This window comes from Poromitra crassiceps (assembly GCF_964638095.1).
Source record: "Poromitra crassiceps genome assembly, chromosome: 1".
Lineage (NCBI taxonomy): Eukaryota > Metazoa > Chordata > Actinopteri > Beryciformes > Melamphaidae > Poromitra > Poromitra crassiceps.
The window spans coordinates 14,375,678-14,395,677 of record NC_139623.1 but is presented as its reverse complement, the minus strand read 5'-3'; the positions used below and the strand labels follow the sequence as shown (position 1 = coordinate 14,395,677).

General features: G+C 46.4%; 1 protein-coding gene across 1 annotated transcript in view; it reads left to right on the top strand.

Annotated features, from left to right (window-relative positions):
- crabp2a (cellular retinoic acid binding protein 2, a) overlaps positions 1 to 17,845 on the top strand; it is a 20,544-nt gene extending 2,699 nt beyond the window's left edge. Inside the window, exons 2-4 of the mRNA XM_083641897.1 lie at positions 10,526 to 10,704; positions 12,530 to 12,646; positions 16,969 to 17,845. Coding sequence (XP_083498023.1) covers positions 10,526 to 10,704; positions 12,530 to 12,646; positions 16,969 to 17,019 — 347 coding nt within the window. The 3' untranslated portion in view covers positions 17,020 to 17,845. The remainder of the gene's footprint in view (positions 1 to 10,525; positions 10,705 to 12,529; positions 12,647 to 16,968) is intronic.
- The last annotated feature ends 2,155 nt before the right edge of the window (positions 17,846 to 20,000 follow it).

Here is a 20,000-nt window from a genome sequence, read left to right as displayed (position 1 = left end):
CTCTCCTCCTCCTCACTCCTCTCCTCTCCTCCCCTACCTCCTCTCTCTTCTCCTCCTCCTCCTCACCCCTCTCCTCCCCTGCCTCCTCTCTCTCCTCCTTTCCTCACTCCTCTCCTCCCCTGCCTCCTCTCTCTCCTCCTTTCCTCACGCCTCTCCTCCCCTGCCTCCTCTCTCTCCTTCTTTCCTCACTCCTCTCCTCCCCTGCCTCCTCTCTCTCCTCCTCCTCACTCCTCTCCTCCCCTGCCTCCCCTCTCTCCTCCTTTCCTCACTCCTCTCCTCCCCTGCCTCCTCTCTCTCCTCCTTTCCTCACTCCTCTCCTCCCCTGCCTCCTCTCTCTCCTCCTTTCCTCACTCCTCTCCTCCCCTGCCTCCTCTCTCTCCTCCTTTCCTCACCCCTCTCCTCCCCTGCCTCCTCTCTCTCCTCCTTTCCTCACTCCTCTCCTCCCCTGCCTCCTCTCTCTCCTCCTTTCCTCACTCCTCTCCTCCCCTGCCTCCTCTCTCTCCTCCTTTCCTCACGCCTCTCCTCCCCTGCCTCCTCTCTCTCCTCCTCCTCACTCATCTCCTCCCCTGCCTCCTCTCTCTCCTCCTTTCCTCACCCCTCTCCTCCCCTGCCTCCCCTCTCTCCTCCTTTCCTCACTCCTCTCCTCCCCTGCCTCCTCTCTCCTCCTCCTCTCCTCCCCTGTCTCCTCTCTCTCCTCCTCCTCTCCTCCCCTGCCTCCTCTCTCTCCTCATTTCCTCACTCCTCTCCTCCCCTGCCTCCTCTCTCTCCTCCTCCTCTCCTCCCCTGCCTCCTCTCTCTCCTCCTCCTCACTCCTCTCCTCCCCTGCCCCCTCTCTCTCCTCCTTTCCTCACTCCTCTCCTCTCCTCCCCTGCCTCCTCTCTCTCCTCCTTTCCTCACTCCTCTCCTCCCCTGCCTCCTCTCTCTCCTCCTCCTCACTCCTCTCCTCCCCTGCCTCCTCTCTCTCCTCCTCCTCTCCTCCCCTGTCTCCTCTCTCTCCTCCTCCTCTCCTCCCCTGCCTCCTCTCTCTCTCCTTTCCTCACTCCTCTCCTCCCCTGCCTCCTCTCTCTCCTCCTCCTCACTCCTCTCCTCCCCTGCCCCCTCTCTCTCCTCCTTTCCTCACTCCTCTCCTCTCCTCCCCTGCCTCCTCTCTCTCCTCCTTTTCTCATTCATCTCCTCCCCTTCATCCCCCTCTCTCCTCTCCTCCCTCTCTCTGCTCCCCTGCACCCTCTCTCTCCTCTCCTGCTCCCCCTCTCTCCTCCCCTCCCTCTCTCTCCTTCCCTGCTCCCCCTCTCTCCTTTCCTGCTCCCCTCTCTCCTCCTCCCCTTCACTCCTCCCTCCCTCTCTCTCCTTCCCTGCTCCCTCGTGTCCCAAATGCTTCCTCTGCCCTCTGCTCTTTGACCTCTAAGCCTGACCCTGACCGTCTGTATGTGTGTGTGTGTGTGTGTGTGTGTGTGTGAGTGAATTGAAGTCTTTTGGCCACCAAATTGCAGTGGGTCACAAGCTTCTGTTCAGTTCATTTCTGAGTAACACCTGGTAATTCGCTTGGTGGCTCCCATCTGGTCTGTAGGCCGGCCAGCTCTGGACTGCTGTGTCATGGCCAACACACTCAGTCACAGAGATCAGTCACTGTCTGTTGGATGATGGGCCGTTATCCATTATCCTTTATCCAATTTAATTTGATGTGCTTGTAAATGGAAATTGGGAGTTAAAATGTGGAAAACTCCTTTCTCAATTATGTGTTAATTTCTTCTCTGTAACCCGGAAGCGATATTTTTTTCCCATGATGGCGAAGACATGACCCGCCCATCTCTGCCTCTGATTGGCTGACTGCAATCTGACTGCACTCGGCTGCTCTCACCTGCTTTCCAGGCGAGCCAGAGCCACCTCAAATGAGTATAGCCGATTGTTTCATTCAATGTCAAGATGCAGGGAAAATGTTAGTAACGTTGCAGTTAAATTGGGTAACACTTTATATTAAGGTTATATTAATAAGCGTGAATTAATAGGTAATAAGGCTCTTATAAGGTGCTTATTAGTGGCCGGGCCAGCGAAGCGGCCAGGCCACTTCTTGTATTTGCCTGTATTATTTTTTTTTTTTTTCTTCCTCCCGGGAAGTTCGACTTCCCATGGATGAAAACTAACCAAACTTTGCAGAAAGGTCCAGTCCCATGCCAAACGTCTTTGACACAAATTTGGGGCCAATAGTCCTAACGGTGGCACGACAGCGACCGTCTAAAGTTTAAAACTTAAAAAATTCATAAAAAATCAGGCGTACGTGCTACGGCTTTGCAACTTTCACCGAAATGTGCGCCTAAATGAGGGGAAACTTTTGTACAATGCAACCTATGGCCAATTATGAAGTTTAAAGACCGCAAAACTGCAAAAACTGCAAAAACGATTAAACCCTACTCCTCCCACATTTTTTCTTCAAACGACACCAAACTTCAGTATCTGCATCGTTAGACTGTTCTACACAAAAGTATCAAACCAGATTTTCGATCAGTCAAAAATTGAGCCCACAGTGCATCAAAACGTTGAATTCTGGCCCCGTGTATAGCCTAATTACCTTAATTACCTTTGGCAATTAGGTTGTATTTGTGATGTCATCAGTCAGTCAAGCAATTGTGATGCCATCACTAATGTTACTCGAGCAATTGTGATGTCATAATATTTTTTTCCCCCATTGACTTGCATGGGGTTTCGAAAAATCTTGTTACATTTGGCAATTAGGTTGTATTTGTGATGTCATCAGTCAGTCAAGCAATTGTGATGCCATCACTGATGTCACTCGAGCAATTGTGATGTCATAATATTTTTTTTTCCCCATTGACTTGCATGGGGTTTCGAAAAATCTTGCAGTAAATTAGCTGTAATTCAGAAACCATAACAGCTACAGCTACGAAACTTGGTAGGGAGGTGCACAGAGGGGCCTTTTATTCTACACAAAAGAATTACACAAATTGAGCAGATGGTGGAGCTATAACAGCCCTCTTTACATTCTGGTCCATAACTTCTGAACCGTATGGTCTATCATCAAAGCCTTGAGACTTGCCGACCCATTGCTGCGCAGCAGCTATAATTAACACTATTATTATGTTAATAATACTATATAAGTGTTAATAATCGCATTATAAACATATTTATTGGAAGCTTATAAGACATTTATAAGCACTTTATAACCACCTTTACTAGCTGGTTTTGTAACTTCATTAAGCTGAATAAATAGTTTGTTATTACCTTATTAGCAGTTAAGTATGCACTTATTAACAGTTAACTATGCTTTTTGCCAGTACTGGATCTAAAGCGAGAACAGTACCTTATTAAGGTTAATAAATCCATTATTATGCACTTATTATGCTTTTTGCAGGTACCGGATCTAAAGCGAGAACAGTGCATTATTAAGGTTAATAAATCCTTTATTATGCACTTATTATGCTGCCTCAATGGAGGCAGATGTCTGAATGGTCAAATGGCCAGGGGAATGATTCTGAGAGATGTGTGTTTCACTCAGGGTTTTGTGTCTCTAAAGAGGGGCAGAATTGCATGATGGGACAAAAATGCAAATTAAGCCTCCCAGAGCTAACCAGCCAATAAGAGGTTTTTCTTGAATAACTCTGGAACCGACGCTTGGATCTTTCTGAAATTTTCATTGCTTATCCAGGAAGTGAGCATGGGCTCATGAGGTACCTGCAAAAAGCATAGTTAACTGTTAATAAGTGCATAGTTAACTGCTAATAAGGTAATAACAAACTATTTATTAGGCTTAATGAAGTAACAAAACCAGCTAGTAAAGGTGGTTATAAAGTGCAATGTCTTATAAGCTACCAATAAATATGTTTATAATGCGATTATTAACAATTATATAGTATTATTAACATAATAATAGTGTTAATAAGCACCTTCTAAGAGCCTTATTACCTATTAATTAACGCTTATTAATAGAACCCTAATATAAAGAGTTACCTTAAATGGTTTATTTTGTTTAATTACAACATGTGGTGCAGAACATGCAGCAAAGGACAGAGGAGGAGCAATTCCTGATGGTGATGCTGACTTTGGAGGTCGGGGGCAATTAATCGCTATTGATTTTCACCAACATCAAAATGTTTTGAACCATTTTATATCATGGTACAAGATGGGAATTTTACATAATTGTAGTCTATGTATTGGGGAATAAAAAAACAGTGGGCTATTTGCAACTAGTGTGTCTGCTGCTGGAATACTTTTCTATTAATGACTACAGTTAGTTGTTGCTGAGGCTATAAAGTTACTGTGGGTCATCTAAGAATTTGTTCATAACCACAATGTCAGCAAATACAAAACAACTATTAAATACATCAACAAGCATGAAATGGCCGCATAATCAGAGGTTATGAGATCATATTCATATAGCCTAGTTGAACTTGCAATTGCAGGATTGCGAATGTGATTGGATGAACAATGTTTGATGCTAGGCCAATCAGAGGCAGATGGGCGGGTCATGCCTTCGCTAAAATATTGCTTCCGAGTCACAGAGAAGAAATGAACACAAAATTGAGAAAGGATTTTTCCGCACGGGTATTTTAATTCCCAATTTCCATTTACAAGCACATCAAATTAAATTGTATAACGGATAATGGATAACGCCCCATTTTCAGTTTTTTTATTATCACAGAAAAACGGGAAACGACTCGTTTTTCGTTTTTCGTTTCACAATTTCAAAACAAAAAATGTATGGCCAAGTACACGGACCGTTTCCCCCCATTTCTCCTTCCCCTGAAGATGTGTGGCTTGGAGAACTAGGAGAACGGCGGCAGCGCTGCCCGCTCCTAGTTCTCCGAGCCACACATCTCCAGGGGAATGAGAAATGGGGGGAAACGGGGAAAACACACTCGACTTCGGGGAAAGAGTCCTCTGTGCCTGCCTGGCTGTAAAGAGAGGTGTTCGGGTGCAGCGGGGTCGCCTCTGCTGTTTACGGTAGTTTGTTGTCAGGCATGGCGGATAACAGCAGCACGTAGGGGGCGACCAATCAAATGAGTTCGGGGCGTCGTCTCATCTAAACTGGGTTGGCACGTGTCCAGCTGACCCGATGAGTTGCAGCTTGACTCGACACCGCTACCAGATGCTTGTTCCCCTTGTGCCGCCGGCTGAGGGGATACCCCGGAGCTGTGCCGCCTGCTGAGGGGATACCCCGGAGCTGCCTGCCTGGCTGCCAGACCAGGTCTGTGTGGGAACCACCATGGCTGCGCTTTGCCTCAGCAGTTTTGGCTTCCACTGCGATGACCCTGACTTCGGCAACCACAGCAGCAGCTCCACCAGCCGCCGTGTTGGGGCGACGACAGCTCCCGCCTAGGTTTCAGCACCGGCAACGACCGATCGCTACCGACGCAACGCCATGCCACGCAACGCCATGTGGCGTGCTGCCTGCGTTTTTGTTCTAGTCCCCACGTTTCAACCAGAGTTTTCCACGTCCTGCCTGCCTGCAAGCGTCCTGTGCCCATTCAGCGGGACTGTTCCCGCTGCCCTGCCCTGCCCTGCCCGCCTCCCACCCCATTGACGGTTTTCTTTCATGCTTGTTTGTGCTTGTGTTTTTTGGGGGGCTTGTGTGGTGTCCTCTAGTGACCTCTAGAGGACATACAAAACAACTGCAGGTTTGGGCCGAGTCACACATTCACGCAATCTGGGAACCCAGAGTCAATTTTTATTTGAAAAATAGACTCTGGGACAGCCTAACCTCACGTCACCAGGCTCTTCTTGGCGAGAAAGAGCCTGGCTCCCGCCCACAATTGATTTTGTCACCCTACTGGTTCCCGCCTAGAGCCCGCCCTAGACCGGATGGCAGCGTTTCTAGCTCGTCAACTTTCACGTTAACTTGACAATTTGACCCAAGTATCAGAATCCTCTTTCACCGTTTTGACCGGTGTGTCAGGCGGTGGTGGCGGAGATGCCATATTGCATAAACGTTTTGTTTTATGTAACGCTAGCTTTGTTTTGATCAGACTCTAGTTTAGGTAACATCACCGCGTCAAGCTAACGGCAACAAAGACGTTGTTAGGCGCATTGCCATCCGGTGTTAATTCTGGGTCCGGGGTTTACGCCCCCATGACAAAAAGCGGGGTGGAAGGTGCCCAGACTAGGGACAGCCCTACCTTTTTCCCCAGCTTCCTGTACAGAGCGCCTCTCCTGCCACCGTCACTTCCTTTTCCACAGCGTCTGTTTCTAGTTTCTAATAACGTTAACTGGGTATAGGTATAGGCCAGGGTATAGAACTGGGTTCTATGCACGGAGCCGTGTGAAAATATTTTCGGCAATTTTGAGTTGCACACTATAGATACAATGCAACTTGCACACAATCGCTGTGTTCGGAATTGTTCACTCATTCACTCACTCACTATTCCCCATGTGGTGTTTATCATATAGTGAACTATATGGGGAACGATCAAATGAGTTTCGGACCTACACAGATTTTTTTTCTGAAGATAATTGCGTCACAAGATGCGCCGGGTATTCATGTGACGCAAGCCATCCACACCCAGTATCACGTAATGGCACTTAACTGGGCTTTAAAAAAACGTACACAAGCTAGGCTGCTAATGTGTTAAATACATATTTTTTTCATTAAACTTTATTTAACCAGGAATATTCCCATTGAGATTCAGAATATCTTTTACAAGGGAGTCCTGGCCAAGACAGCAACCTAACAAGTTTCATATAACCATTAAAAAAGTATCACATAGAAGAACAGACACAAGACAGCAAATTACATCAGGCAATTAGCAATGTTCAGGAAAGCATATACATTCAGTGGTCAAATAGTCCTTAATCCTGTTTTTATAATCTTGCATGATTATATAATAATCTGGTTTAAGGTGACTCTGTAGCTCACACCAAGATGAGGGTGCAAAAACATTAAAAACACTTTCACCAAAGACAGTGCGGGTTTGAGGAATGATATACTGTACTTAATCTATCCGCGAGACCGAAGGTTGCAGCTACTGATAGCTTTAGGAGTCAATAAGGAACACAAATAAGAAGGCAATTCATGCAACATGGCCTTATAAAGAAAAATATACTAGTGTTCCATTCTGCGGTTGTATAAGGATGACAGACCAACTTTCTCATACAAACTGCAATGATGTGTGCGGAAACCCGATTCAGAGACAAATCACAATGCAGCATGGTACACTGAATCTAACATTTTCAAGGATGAATTTGCATGCATATATAACATATCACCAATCAATTGCTGATAAAAACATCAATTTTCTTGCACCAAAAGAAAAACATTTGTTTCTATAGAAGAAACCCAACTTCACTCTGAGATTTTTCTTTTCGTAAAACACTCAATATGATGTTTAAAAGACAGATTGTCTTCTAGGAAAAAGCCGTAAGTTGAGACTTGTTCAATCACTTTGTTTTCTAAAGTGACAAGTTGATAGGTACCGTCTTCAGCTGTCTTCTTAGACCTTGAGAAGCACATCATTTTGGTTTGTCAGCTTTTAGTACAAGTCTCAATTCACAACGATTCCTCTGAACAACATTAAAAGCACATTGCAGTTCCTTGATTGCACTCGTTAAAGATGAGGCAGAACTGTAGATAATGGTGTCGTCCGCATAAAAATGAAATTTTGTATTAACAACATTGCAACACAAATTATTTATATAAATTGTAAGTAAAATAGGCCCCAAAATAGACCCTTGCGGCACAGCATTTTGTATATTCAAAGAGCTAGGCAATAAACCATCAACTTGGACACTTTGCATTCTACCCCTCAAATAGTTTTTGAACCAAGGCAAGAAAAAGGCAGCTATTACTTACATTTATAAACAAAATGAGTGCTGGTAGCCCTTAATTCTCCTGCTCCCGCCATCTTGCTGAAAAACTTTCTTCTTCACCATCGGTAAAGACGACCACTTTGCATTGTGGTATACCAGTGAAAATGTAGGTACATTCGCTGTTCACTAGAAATCGCTCTGCATTGTGGGTATTTTATAGTGGACTATATAATATAGTGAATCAAATTAACAGTTAAGAATTCGGACACTATAAAAAATGGTGAGCACACTAAATAGTCCACTATTTCTATCATAGGGACCGATTCAGGGCTAATGTGTCCATGCATTGAAAGCATGACAAAGCAGTTTTGCTGCATGTGCAGTGCATACAGCACTGTCTACTGTCTGTCCTGCCTGCTGTCTGTGACTGTGCATTTCTCAGTCTGTATATATTTACCCTTGGTGACAGGTGGGAATGTGTGAGAGGTGAGAAGTGTGAAATCCAACTCGACGGCAGATACACACACAAAACACACACATACACATACACACACACACACACACACACACACACACACACACACACACACACACACACACACACACACACACACACACGCACACACACACACACACACACACACACACACACTTCACCTCAAACTTAGACAGAAGCCCTCACAGACCAAACACAGACACCCCCCTTCTACTTGCCTTTCTGTTCTGTTCCCACACAGTATCATCACCCCCCCTATCCTCTTTCAGATCATGTAGTATCTTACCCCCCCCCCCCCCCCCCCCCCATTCATATTTGTATTTTCAACCTTGGCTCTCATTCTTTGCCTTCTTTTACCATAACCTCCAGTTGGGGATCATCACAATAGGCAATCAACCACCAATATAAAACAAACCAATTCAATTTTGACAAAAGCATTTATTTTCTTTCTTTTTCTTTTCTTTTTTTAAATACTATCTTCATATATCTTTCATTAGTTTGATACTGCTGACCATGATGTATATTATGAATTTATTTCATAAAGTGAGCGTATAAAGTTGGCTAAACTCCATTCTAATAAAAACATGTTAACATGTTAACTGTGGCTCAGGAGGTAGAGCGTGTTGTCCACCAACCAAAAGGTCGGTGGTTCGATCCCCGGCTCCTCCAGTCCGCATGTTGAAGTGTCCTTGGGCAAGACACTGAACCCCAAATTGCTCCCGATGGCTGTGCCAGCACCCTGCGTGGCAGCTGGCCGCCCTTGGTGTGTGAATGGGTGAATGTAGGCACATTGTAAATGCAGTGTTTCCATTTACATTCCATCATGCCTCTGTCTCCATCTCTTTCTTTCCATTTGTTCGTCTGGCCTCTTGTCTGTTCTCCTTTCTCTCCCTCTCTCCCTCTCTCTCTCTCTCTTTCTCTCATCCTCCTCCCTCGCTTTCTGTTTCCTGCCAGGAAGGTGTAACAGATTACTCTGTCCCCCGGGGCGACTCCAATAACTTCCCCCCTTTGCACTCTGCTCCTGCTGTCCCTCTCTTCTTCTTCCTTCACACACACACACACACACACACACACACACACACACACACACACACACACACACACACACACACGCATGCGCACACACGCACGCACGAGCACACACACACACACACACACACACACACACACACACACACACACACACACACACACACACACACACACACACACACCATTTACAATGTTTTGACCACCAGGGTGTGTATGTGTGTGTGTGTATGTGTGTGTGTGTGTGTGTGTGTGTGTGTGTGTGTGTGTGTGTGTGTGTGTGTGTGTGTGTGTGTGTGTGTGCGCGTGTGTGCGTGTGTGTGTGTGTGTGCGTGCGCGCGCACGCGCGTGTGTTTGTTTGTTTGCTGCCCTTGGCTGTTATACTACTGCAATATGTTGCATTGTGATGAGGCAGAATTAAAGTTAGGATATGAATGTGTGGCATCTCCCTGTGACTGGGAGAGGTTTAGGAAGTCATCCAGCTGCAAAAGATTCTCACCAAAACACATGTTTCTGCAGATGAGGATGATGAGGGTGATGATGATGATAACCAGGAAAGTACAGACCGGTTTTTAGTGTGTGTGTGTGTGTGTGTGTGTGTGTGTGTGTGTGTGTGTGTGTGTGTGTGTGTGTGTGTGTGTGTGTGTGTGTGTGTGTGTGTGTGTGTGCGCGTCTGTGGGGAGTGCAGATGTGCTGGGCAAGCGTCGACACATGACCTCATTGTTCCCTCTGTCATCATTATTTGAGAGAGTAGTGCACAGCTAGACTGCTCCCTTTACCCTGACTGTGCGTACAAGCAGCAACACCACGGTGCTCAAACACACACACACACACACACACACACACACACACACACACACACACACACACACACACACACACAAGGCCCAAAGGCCCAGTGGTTGTGCATGTTTTGGTAAAAACAGGTTTGGTTTGCTGTGCTCCTTAGGGCCATATCATGTAAACCAACAGCGGTATACATCAAAAACAACCTGTCTTCACTAATTGAGTTGATGACGTATGATGTGTGTTCTGTATATGGGAAAGTTCATTTTAAACCACCACAATTGTTTGTAGAAGAGCGTGTGTTTACCTGTACCTTTGTGTAGCTTAAATGTTGTCCTTTGCATAACCCTAGATCTCTCCTTACACATGTTCTTTCTTGTTTTGTCATTATCCGCCTATCCTATCCATGTGTGTGTGCGTGCATGCGTGCGTGCGTGCATGTGTGTGTGTGTTTCCCAGGTGTAAACGTGATGCTGCGTAAGATCGCGGTGGCGGCGGCCTCCAAGCCATCGGTGGAGATAACTCAGACTGGAGAGAATCTGTCCATCAAGACCTCCACCTCTGTGAGGACCACCCATGTCACCTTCACCGTGGGACAGGAGTTCAACGAGGCCACGGTGGACGGACACCCTTGCATGGTACACACACACACGCACACACACATGCACGTGCTCACGCATGTACACACAGTCAGTCACGCACACATGCACACACACACACACACACACACACACACACACACACACACACACACACACACACACACACACACACAAACTCAGTGGAAATGGGAGTATGGGGACCTGTCGATATCTCAGTGGAAATGGGAGTAGATGGGGAGTGGGCTGTGCATATGACATCAATCTATTTCATCTGGCACTTGATCATATTTAGACTGATAGAATATGTTTGGCCCTCTCATGCTCACACAGGGCCTATCAGACTATGTGCTCCACTCCTCCACACTCTTTATGACCCCTGTCAACCTCCCTACTTCTATCCCTTCCCCCCTACTTGCCCTCCCTCGCCCTGCATCCCTCCTCTCCTTGTTGCTCTCTGGGCTCTCCCATAGATGGCCTCTGTTTGGCTGTATCCAAAGCAAACATGCAAGCAGCCAGGGCTCCGCTCGGCCAACCATGAGCGCATCACACGTGATCACCTCCCGGTGACTTCCCCACTCATCACACGTTATCACCTCTCCCCACTCATCACACGTTATCACCTCTCCCCACTCATCACACGTTTTCACCTCTCCCCACACGTTTTCACCTCTCCCCACTCATCACACGTTATCACCTCTCCCCACTCATCACACGTTTTCACCTCTCCCCACTCATCACACGTTATCACCTCTCCCCACTCATCACACGTTATCACCTCTCCCCACTCATCACACGTTATCACCTCTCCCCACTCATCACACGTTATCACCTCTCCCCACTCATCACACGTTATCACCTCTCCCCACTCATCACACGTTATCACCGCTCCCCACTCATCAGACGTTATCACCTCTCCCCACTCATCACACGTTATCACCTCTCCCCACTCATCACACGTTATCACCTCTCCCCACTCATCACATGTTATCACCTCTCCCCACTCATCACACGTTATCACCTCTCCCCACTCATCACACGTTATCACCTCTCCCCACACGTTATCACCTCTCCCCACTCATCACACGTTATCACCTCTCCCCACTCATCACACGTTATCACCTCTCCCCACTCATCACACGTTATCACCTCTCCCCACTCATCACACGTTATCACCTCTCCCCACTCATCACACGTTTTCACCTCTCCCCACTCATCACACGTTATCACCTCTCCCCACTCATCACACGTTATCACCTCTCCCCACTCATCACACGTTATCACCTCTCCCCACTCATCACACGTTATCACCTCTCCCCACTCATCACACGTTTTCACCTCTCCCCACTCATCACACATTATCACCTCTCCCCACTCATCACACGTTATCACCTCTCCCCACTCATCACACGTTTTCACCTCTCCCCACTCATCACACATTATCACCTCTCCCCACTCATCACACGTTATCACCTCTCCCCACTCATCACACGTTTTCACCTCTCCCCACTCATCACACGTTATCACCTCTCCCCACTCATCACACGTTATCACCTCCCGGTGACTTCCCCACTCATCACACGTTATCACCTCCCGGTGACTTCCCCGCTCCACCATTCTCCTTTCTGCTCTCCCTCTTTCGCTAGCGTCCACATCATAGCATAGACACATCCCTCAGTACCTCTCCCTCCCATTGGACAACACTGCTCCCATGCATCCATTCATCCATCAACATCCTGTGCAAGAGTCTAATGATAGCCTCTCCTTTTCTCCATCATCGCCATCTCTCTCTCTCTCTCTCTCTCTCTCTCTCTCTCTCCCTCTCTCTCTCTCTCACTGTCTCTCTCTCCCTCTCTCACTCCAGAGTTTTCCCCGTTGGGAGACAGACAGCAAGATCAGCTGTCAGCAGACTCTGCAGAAAGGGGAGGGTCCTAAAACTGCCTGGACCCGTGAGATAACCAATGACGGCGAGCTGATCCTGGTAAGGCTTTTGCATAATTACTTAGTCTCCCATCTCTGTAAAGAGCGGCATGGGTTCAAGTCCGAGTTTAGGTTCAGATGGCATCAGCAGTTACAGTGCTGACTGCTGAGACTGCCATATTGCTACTGTACCTGCCCAACAACCTGAACTGTCTCATTTTCTCACCAATTGTACTTTTTTTCCCTGCTGTCCCAGTCGTTGCTCCACCCCCTCTGCAGATCTGGGGAGAGTTGCAGACTAGCACATGCTTCCTCCGATATATGTGCAATCACCAGCTGCTTCTTTTCACTTGACATAGGACGTAGCATGTGGGAGGATCATGCTACTGTATAGAGAGGCAAAGTGAAACGTCACTTCCTGCTTTCTCCCTGTACCAGCGCTGTGAAACATATGAATGGCGGTGGACGGAGAATAAGGTTACATTTTTGATCCCATTTGAATTGTGCCACGGGGTGCCAACGCTAATTTTGTCAATTTAAAACATAACTTTGCATGTCAAGAAAGTCACAGTTTGTCATCAAACTGAAACGCAGGCGCTGGTTTCGTATAAAAACTACATAGCTCGTGGCATGTCGCCGGTCTTCAGCTTTGCCGGTAGAGAAAGTGACGTCACTTAGGCGACAGTGCATGTAGTCTTTCTGATTTATAACTTCTAGTGCAACAGTTTGGCGACAAACTGTGACTTTCTTGACATGCAAAGTTACGTTTTAAATTGACAAAATTTGCGTTGGCACCCCGTGGCACAATTCAAACGGGATCAAAAAAGTAACCTTATTCTCCATTCACCGCCATTCATATTTTTCGCAGCGCTGGTACAGGGAGAAAGCAGGAAGTGACGTTTCACTTTGGCTGACTATTCCCCCCAGTTCCCCTCCCACCAGAATAGACCCTGACCGGCCAGAGGAGGCACGAGTGCAGTGACCAGGGCCCATAACCATAATCTGGCCAGACACTCCCAATTGTGCCTGTATGGACGCCCGACCAAGATGAAGGTAACACGGGGGCTCGAACCTGCGACCCTCATGTTGGTAGGCAGGGAATCTGCACTATCGTACTCTTATGCTGAAAGAGGAAGAGAAAGATTCAGTTGAGGTTATGGAATCGTCCCAGTAAGCAAGTCCAGGCACAAGACTAAGGGCATGAAACCAACAGTGCAAATGCCATCTGTGATCCACCTCCACCTTCCACAAACAGAAAGGTGAGAAGTAAACATGTGGGGAATACCAGTCAAACCACAGCTGTTACTCTCATTCATCTCATTTCATCTGTGAGCCAACGTGGGGCAATCGTTGCTTTGAGGTTGGTAAAGTAGTCTTGTGACTGTACCAGTTCAAATCCAAGACCCTTGAGCAAGGCACCAAACCCCCAACTACTTCAGCATAGAGAGCCCCAGGGATGACATATTTTTGTAGTCGGAACGCGGAAGTCGCGGACTTCCGGGTTCTTCACTGTTTCTGCCTATGGGATTTTTTTATGGGTTTTTGGCGCGATGCTTCAAATAAGGTCTGTGGGAAACGCAAGCTTAATCAAACGCAAACCAGTGTTCAGCGGGATAATCTTCGCACATGTGGACCACTTTCATGAGTTTTGAAGCGTAAATGCGAGCCCTAAAAGTAAAAAGCTTGCGCTAAACTAATCCAGAACTACACACAGTGTCACGTCACGTCACCACTCACCCTGGAGTGTTGTTGATGTGTGCGCTGCTGTGCACTGATTACCACGGACTGAACCAGGTGAGGGAAAGAAAATTTTACGTGTTCGTCCTTTGAAGTGATGACGTTATTGACGTATAATATCCCCGTCGACTCAACAGTGTAGTCTTATTTAGCCATTTGCTAGCTAGCCGCCATTTTAAGTCAAGTCAATAGACCAAATCACCGTGACGTCACCATGTAAACAAATTTACTTCCGGGTACCACTTGGGGAAGGCGGCAGGTTTAAATGTGCGTGTTGTCAAATAAATGCTGTCAAACCCTCTCGTTGTTTTCGGCCGACTACTTTCAATTTAATTGGTTAAACGGTTGGTAAACATGCTTGTCCGACGTATCTAGCCTTTCTTCTGTGTTTGTTTTATGTAGTGTTAGCTAGCTAATAACGTTTGTTTGTCTGTCAAACTCGCTGTTTTGCAGACTCATTAACATAGAAGAGCCTGGTGACGCGAGGTTACGTTAACGTTACAAACAGAGCTACTGACGCCACGTTAATTTAATTTAGCGTCAAGTCTACTCTGGTCTGGTCCAACAGGTAAATTAGCTAGTCTGGTCGTTAGTGAAAGTGTTGTTATGAATGATATTAAACAACAACACAACACGGACTAACCATTTTTGTCTTCTTTGTCTGTTTTTGTCTTCAACACGTCAGTTTGTGCCGTCCACCGCCATTATAATGTGTGGACCTCAGGGGTACCCGGAAGTAAATGTAAACATCCCGCTGATTTGGTCTATAGTCAAGTCAAGTTTATTTGTATAGCACATTTCATACACAGAGGTAATTCAAAGTGCTTCACATAAAATGGTTGACAGGAAAAGAAAAGAAAAGAAAAGAAGAGAATAAAATGGACATTTAAAAGCATCACAACAAAACTTTAAAAAAGAGTATAAAAAGTGCATTAAGCAACAGGCGCAGCAGTTGCAGAAAGAGCTAAAAACTTATAGAGGACTCATTGGGTTTGCATAGTAGCTGTCAGCAGTTAAAAGCGACGGTAAACATAAAAGTCTTTAGTCTATTTTTAAAAGTAAGTAAGGTTGGGGCAGATCTGAGATCTTCAGGCAATTTGTTCCAGCTAGCAGAAGCATAGTGGGTAAATGCAGCCTTCCCATGATTTGATTTGATCCTAGGGACAGTTAATAAGCTGGACCCTGTTGACCTAAGAGTTCTAGACGGTTCGTAGCGTGGGAGCAATTCAGCTATGTATTTTGGGCCCAGGCCATTAAGTGATTTATAGACTAATAACAGTATTTTAAAATCTATTCTATGACACACTGGCAACCAGTGTAAGGACTTACTTTTAACAGCACGTAAAAGCTTAAAAACTCATAAAAGTGGTCCTCATGTGTGAAGATTATCCCGCTGAACACTGGTTCGCATTTGATTAAGCTTGCGTTGCCCATAGCCCTTGTTTAAAGGATCGCGCCAAAAACCCATTCAAAAAGCCCAGATCACAGGGGCCGGCTTCGCTTGGCTGCGCCTGCGCCTGCGCACCGGCCCAAAAACTGGTCCATTGACTGGTCCACTTCTATATACACGGTTCTGGGTACACCTAGCCACTCCCCCTACCCACCCCTCCAACCCAGAGCCGCATTTTGCCCATGTGTGCTCTATTTTTAACCCTCTCTCCCATTGTGATTGGTAATTTCTTGTTAATCTCCTGATATAATAGTGATACAAATCGACCCCCAAAAACTCAATAAATTGAGTGAAATGAAAAGTAAAATGAATTATGTTAATAAATCTCATCTGCTACAGCCATTGGATTTGTATCACTATTATATCAGGAGATTAACAAGAAATTACCAATCACAACAGGAGAGAGGGTTAAAAATAGGGCGACTCCAGCGAAAATCAGGAGTGTTGGCAGGTATGATCTCCAATGTGTGGCCCTTCACTTACTTGATGTAAGTCAGTATGGCTCTCAGGAAAAATAAATTGCCCACCCCTGCTCTATGTCCTTCCTATCCTTTTTCCCTGGCCCCGCCCCCTTTCCTGAACATGCTCCCTCCCACCACCCAGATACACCTAGCCACTCCCCTTACCCACCCCTCCAATCCTGACTCTCTCTGACCTTCCTATCCCTAGTTACAGGTCTTTTCCCTAGCCCCGCCCCGTTCCTGCTAACAGACAAACAGACAGACAAACAAATGGCAGTGAAAACATAACTTCCTTGGCAGAGGTAACAACTAGACAACACAAACTACATTAAACGAAAGAATGGATTCATGTGCATCGTGAGGAGGGAGACAGACTGAATGGTCTGAAGGTCTTCTTAAACCCAATGAGTGCACCCTAATCAGCCTAACCACCCCAACAACAGGGCCCTGCAAGACAGGGCCAGGAGAGCGAGAGGGTCATCACAAAAGCTAACATCTTATCAGATGGGGGACCCTGGGACAAAATCTTATCAAATGGGGTCCGTGGTCTAAATTGTGCCAGTTTAAGGGTCCTTGACGTGAAGAAGAAGAACCACTGTGTGCAGATCAATCAACAGAAGAAGAAAAAAAGTCACTTGACTCACAAAACTGGCATAGCTCATTGTGCCAATACTCTTGCCATTTGAGTACATATGAGTATTCATATTTAATATGCACCTTCTCCTCTCTTTTCAGACCATGAGTGCAGACGACGTGATATGCACCAGAGTCTACGTACGAGAATGAACAAGAGCACTCTTCACTTTTCCTCCCTCCACCCCCCTCTCCCTCTGCCCATCTCCACCACTGACCTCACCCCCACACCCTCTCCCTCTGCCCATCTCCACCACTCTGCCCATCTCCACCCCCTTCTTGTCAAGGCAGCGCTGGAAGATAGCAACTCCATAGTCTATTTCTGCACCAGTATATCTGTTAGCTTCACTATGTATTTACCTGTTAGTCTAGTCTGGATCTAGTATGTTGCATTTCTACACCTTGGTCCTAGGTGCTGAGTTATCAGTCTGTGTTTCTAACGCCACCCAACGTGACCCGCTAGGGTTGTAAATGTTAAAGTGCATGTTGCGTTGCATGTGTGATTGTCTAGGTGCTAGCCCATGTATTTGAGGAGGCGTGCGTGTGTGTGTGTGTGTGTGTGTGTGTGTGTGTGTGTGTGTGTGTGTGACGTGTGTGTGTTGTGTGTGTGTGTGTGTGTGCGTGTGTGTGTGTGTGTGTGTGTGTGTGTGTGTGTGTGTGTGTGTGTGTGTGCGTGTGTGTGTGACGTGTGTGTGTTGTGTGTGTGTGTGTACACACGTGTCAGTGTGACTATATTTGTAGTTGTGTAAACCAATCTATGAGCTCTTCCAGTTTCAGGTCAATTTTGATGTGCCCCTCCTCTCTGTTTCTTTACCCCCCACCCCCCACAACATGCCCTTTTTCTATCTCTTGATAAAGTTTTATATTTATTACTACACTAGAGCCTGATACAGTTACTGCTAAGGTTTTTACTTTGTGTCTCTTTTATATGAAATGTGATCATCCTTCTATGTGAAGACAATAAAGCACCATCATATTGCCTCAGCTCGATGTTGTCTCTTTGCTCCCACACACATCCTACTCAAAAACCATTAGAAACACACATCCTACTTAAAAACCATTAGAAACATAAAAGGCATTTCAGTGCAGTTCATTTGATGGTTTGTGAGTGTAGCTGTATAGAATAAGCTCACATTAGACAGCTCCATCTTATTTTAGGCTTTCTGTCAGCTGTCTGCAACTAGAATAACTTGTCTGTCCCCTCCACCCCTCCCAGTATCTCTCTCTCCCTCCCTCTCTCTCTCTCTCTCACTTCTCTGTCAATCATCTCGCTGCCACATGGCCTCATTCTTCCACTCATTCCTCTCTCACCCTATTTCACCGCTGCAACTCTTTCCAGGTCCGTTTTTCTTTTCTCTCCGGTTTCATATGGATCTGCTCATCCTGACGTGTTCCCTGGCGTGTGAAGCTGTGGGAATGATGGCTCTGCTTTCAACATTTTATTTCCATATTTCGCTCAGCATTTGGGTACATTTGGTTCATACCTTTCTGGAAAGCCTTTAACTGACTGACGTGGAGTATTATCCTCATTTATAGAACACCTGTTGTTATGGCAACCATGAAGGATGATGAGAGGAATGGAGGTGAACTTGGGTCTGTTTCTTGGCTGGACACTATGGCCGCCTGACCAATCAGCAATTAGCCAGGGAGTTAGGGTCAGTGTGGGCGTGTCTCCAACAGGCAGGAAATGCCAATTGGATTACAGGGTACAGTTGATTGACAGCAGATGTGCTTAACAAGGAGAGGGCTGTTAAGGGACCTGGAAATGGAAAAAAAGGACCGGAGAGAAAGATGGATGACCTGGGCTTCTCACACATACGCACACACACACACACACACACACACACACACACACACACACATAGGACCAAAGCAGGTATGCAGCACAGACACACACACACACACACACACACACACACACACACACACACACACACACACACACACACACACACACACACACACACACACACACACACACACACACACACACACACACACGGTATGATACAGCAAGTAAAAACTAGAGGAATACCTGAGAGAGGAATTTAGAGATACTAAAGCTGGTCTCTCTCTCCCTCTCTCCCTCTCTCTCTCTCTCTCTCTCTCTCTGCTCTCTCTCTCTCTCTCTCTCTCACACACACACACACACACACACACACACACACACACACACACACACACACACACACACACACACACACACACACACACACTCTCTCTGTCTCTCTCTCTCTCTCTCTCTTTGCCCTGCAGCTGTGTGTAGTTACAGTGTGACCCCAATAAAGTCCCCTCCTCTGCCTCCTGCCCTAATAAAAGGGGTAAATAACTACCCCTCCCTCCCTGTTTATTACCCCCTGGGGCAGTAAAAGGCAGCTGTCTGGCCCCCTTCAAAACGTTCGGCCCGCACCGGACCGCTGTAAAAAAAACACACACACACACACACACACACACACACACACACACACACACACACACACACACACACACACACACGTTCACATACCGAACTAAACACACACATTCTGTGAACTCTTCACACATACCATCAAACACTGCATCACATGCAGCTCATAAAACACTAACCTATAGTTCACCCAAAAGGTGGATAGACAAACTGCCTGGTACACCTTCACACAAAACCCATGAAAACACCATGATCCCTGTACAAGGTATACACACACACACACACACACACACACACACACACACACACACACACACACACACACACACACACACACACACACACACACACACACACACACACACACACACACACACACACACACACACACACACACACACACACACACACACAGATGCATATACAAGGTTTGCAAAAACAGCCACATACACAGAGTGAGCACACGTCTCTGCTGCTGACCTCCAAAACAGCTCGTTATCCCTGCAGGTTGTTAGAAAAGTCACAGGGAACAGAAGAAATGACATCTGAATCGTCTGGCAACATCTAGTTGAACATGTTTCACATGCAATACATATCTCACTTACACACTCCCAGTATGCCAAGCAATAGAAGGAACATAGAACATAATTGAAGCACCTGCGCACACGCGCACACACACACACACAAGCGTGCGCGCGCAAACAATGAAGACAGCTGAATGATGGCG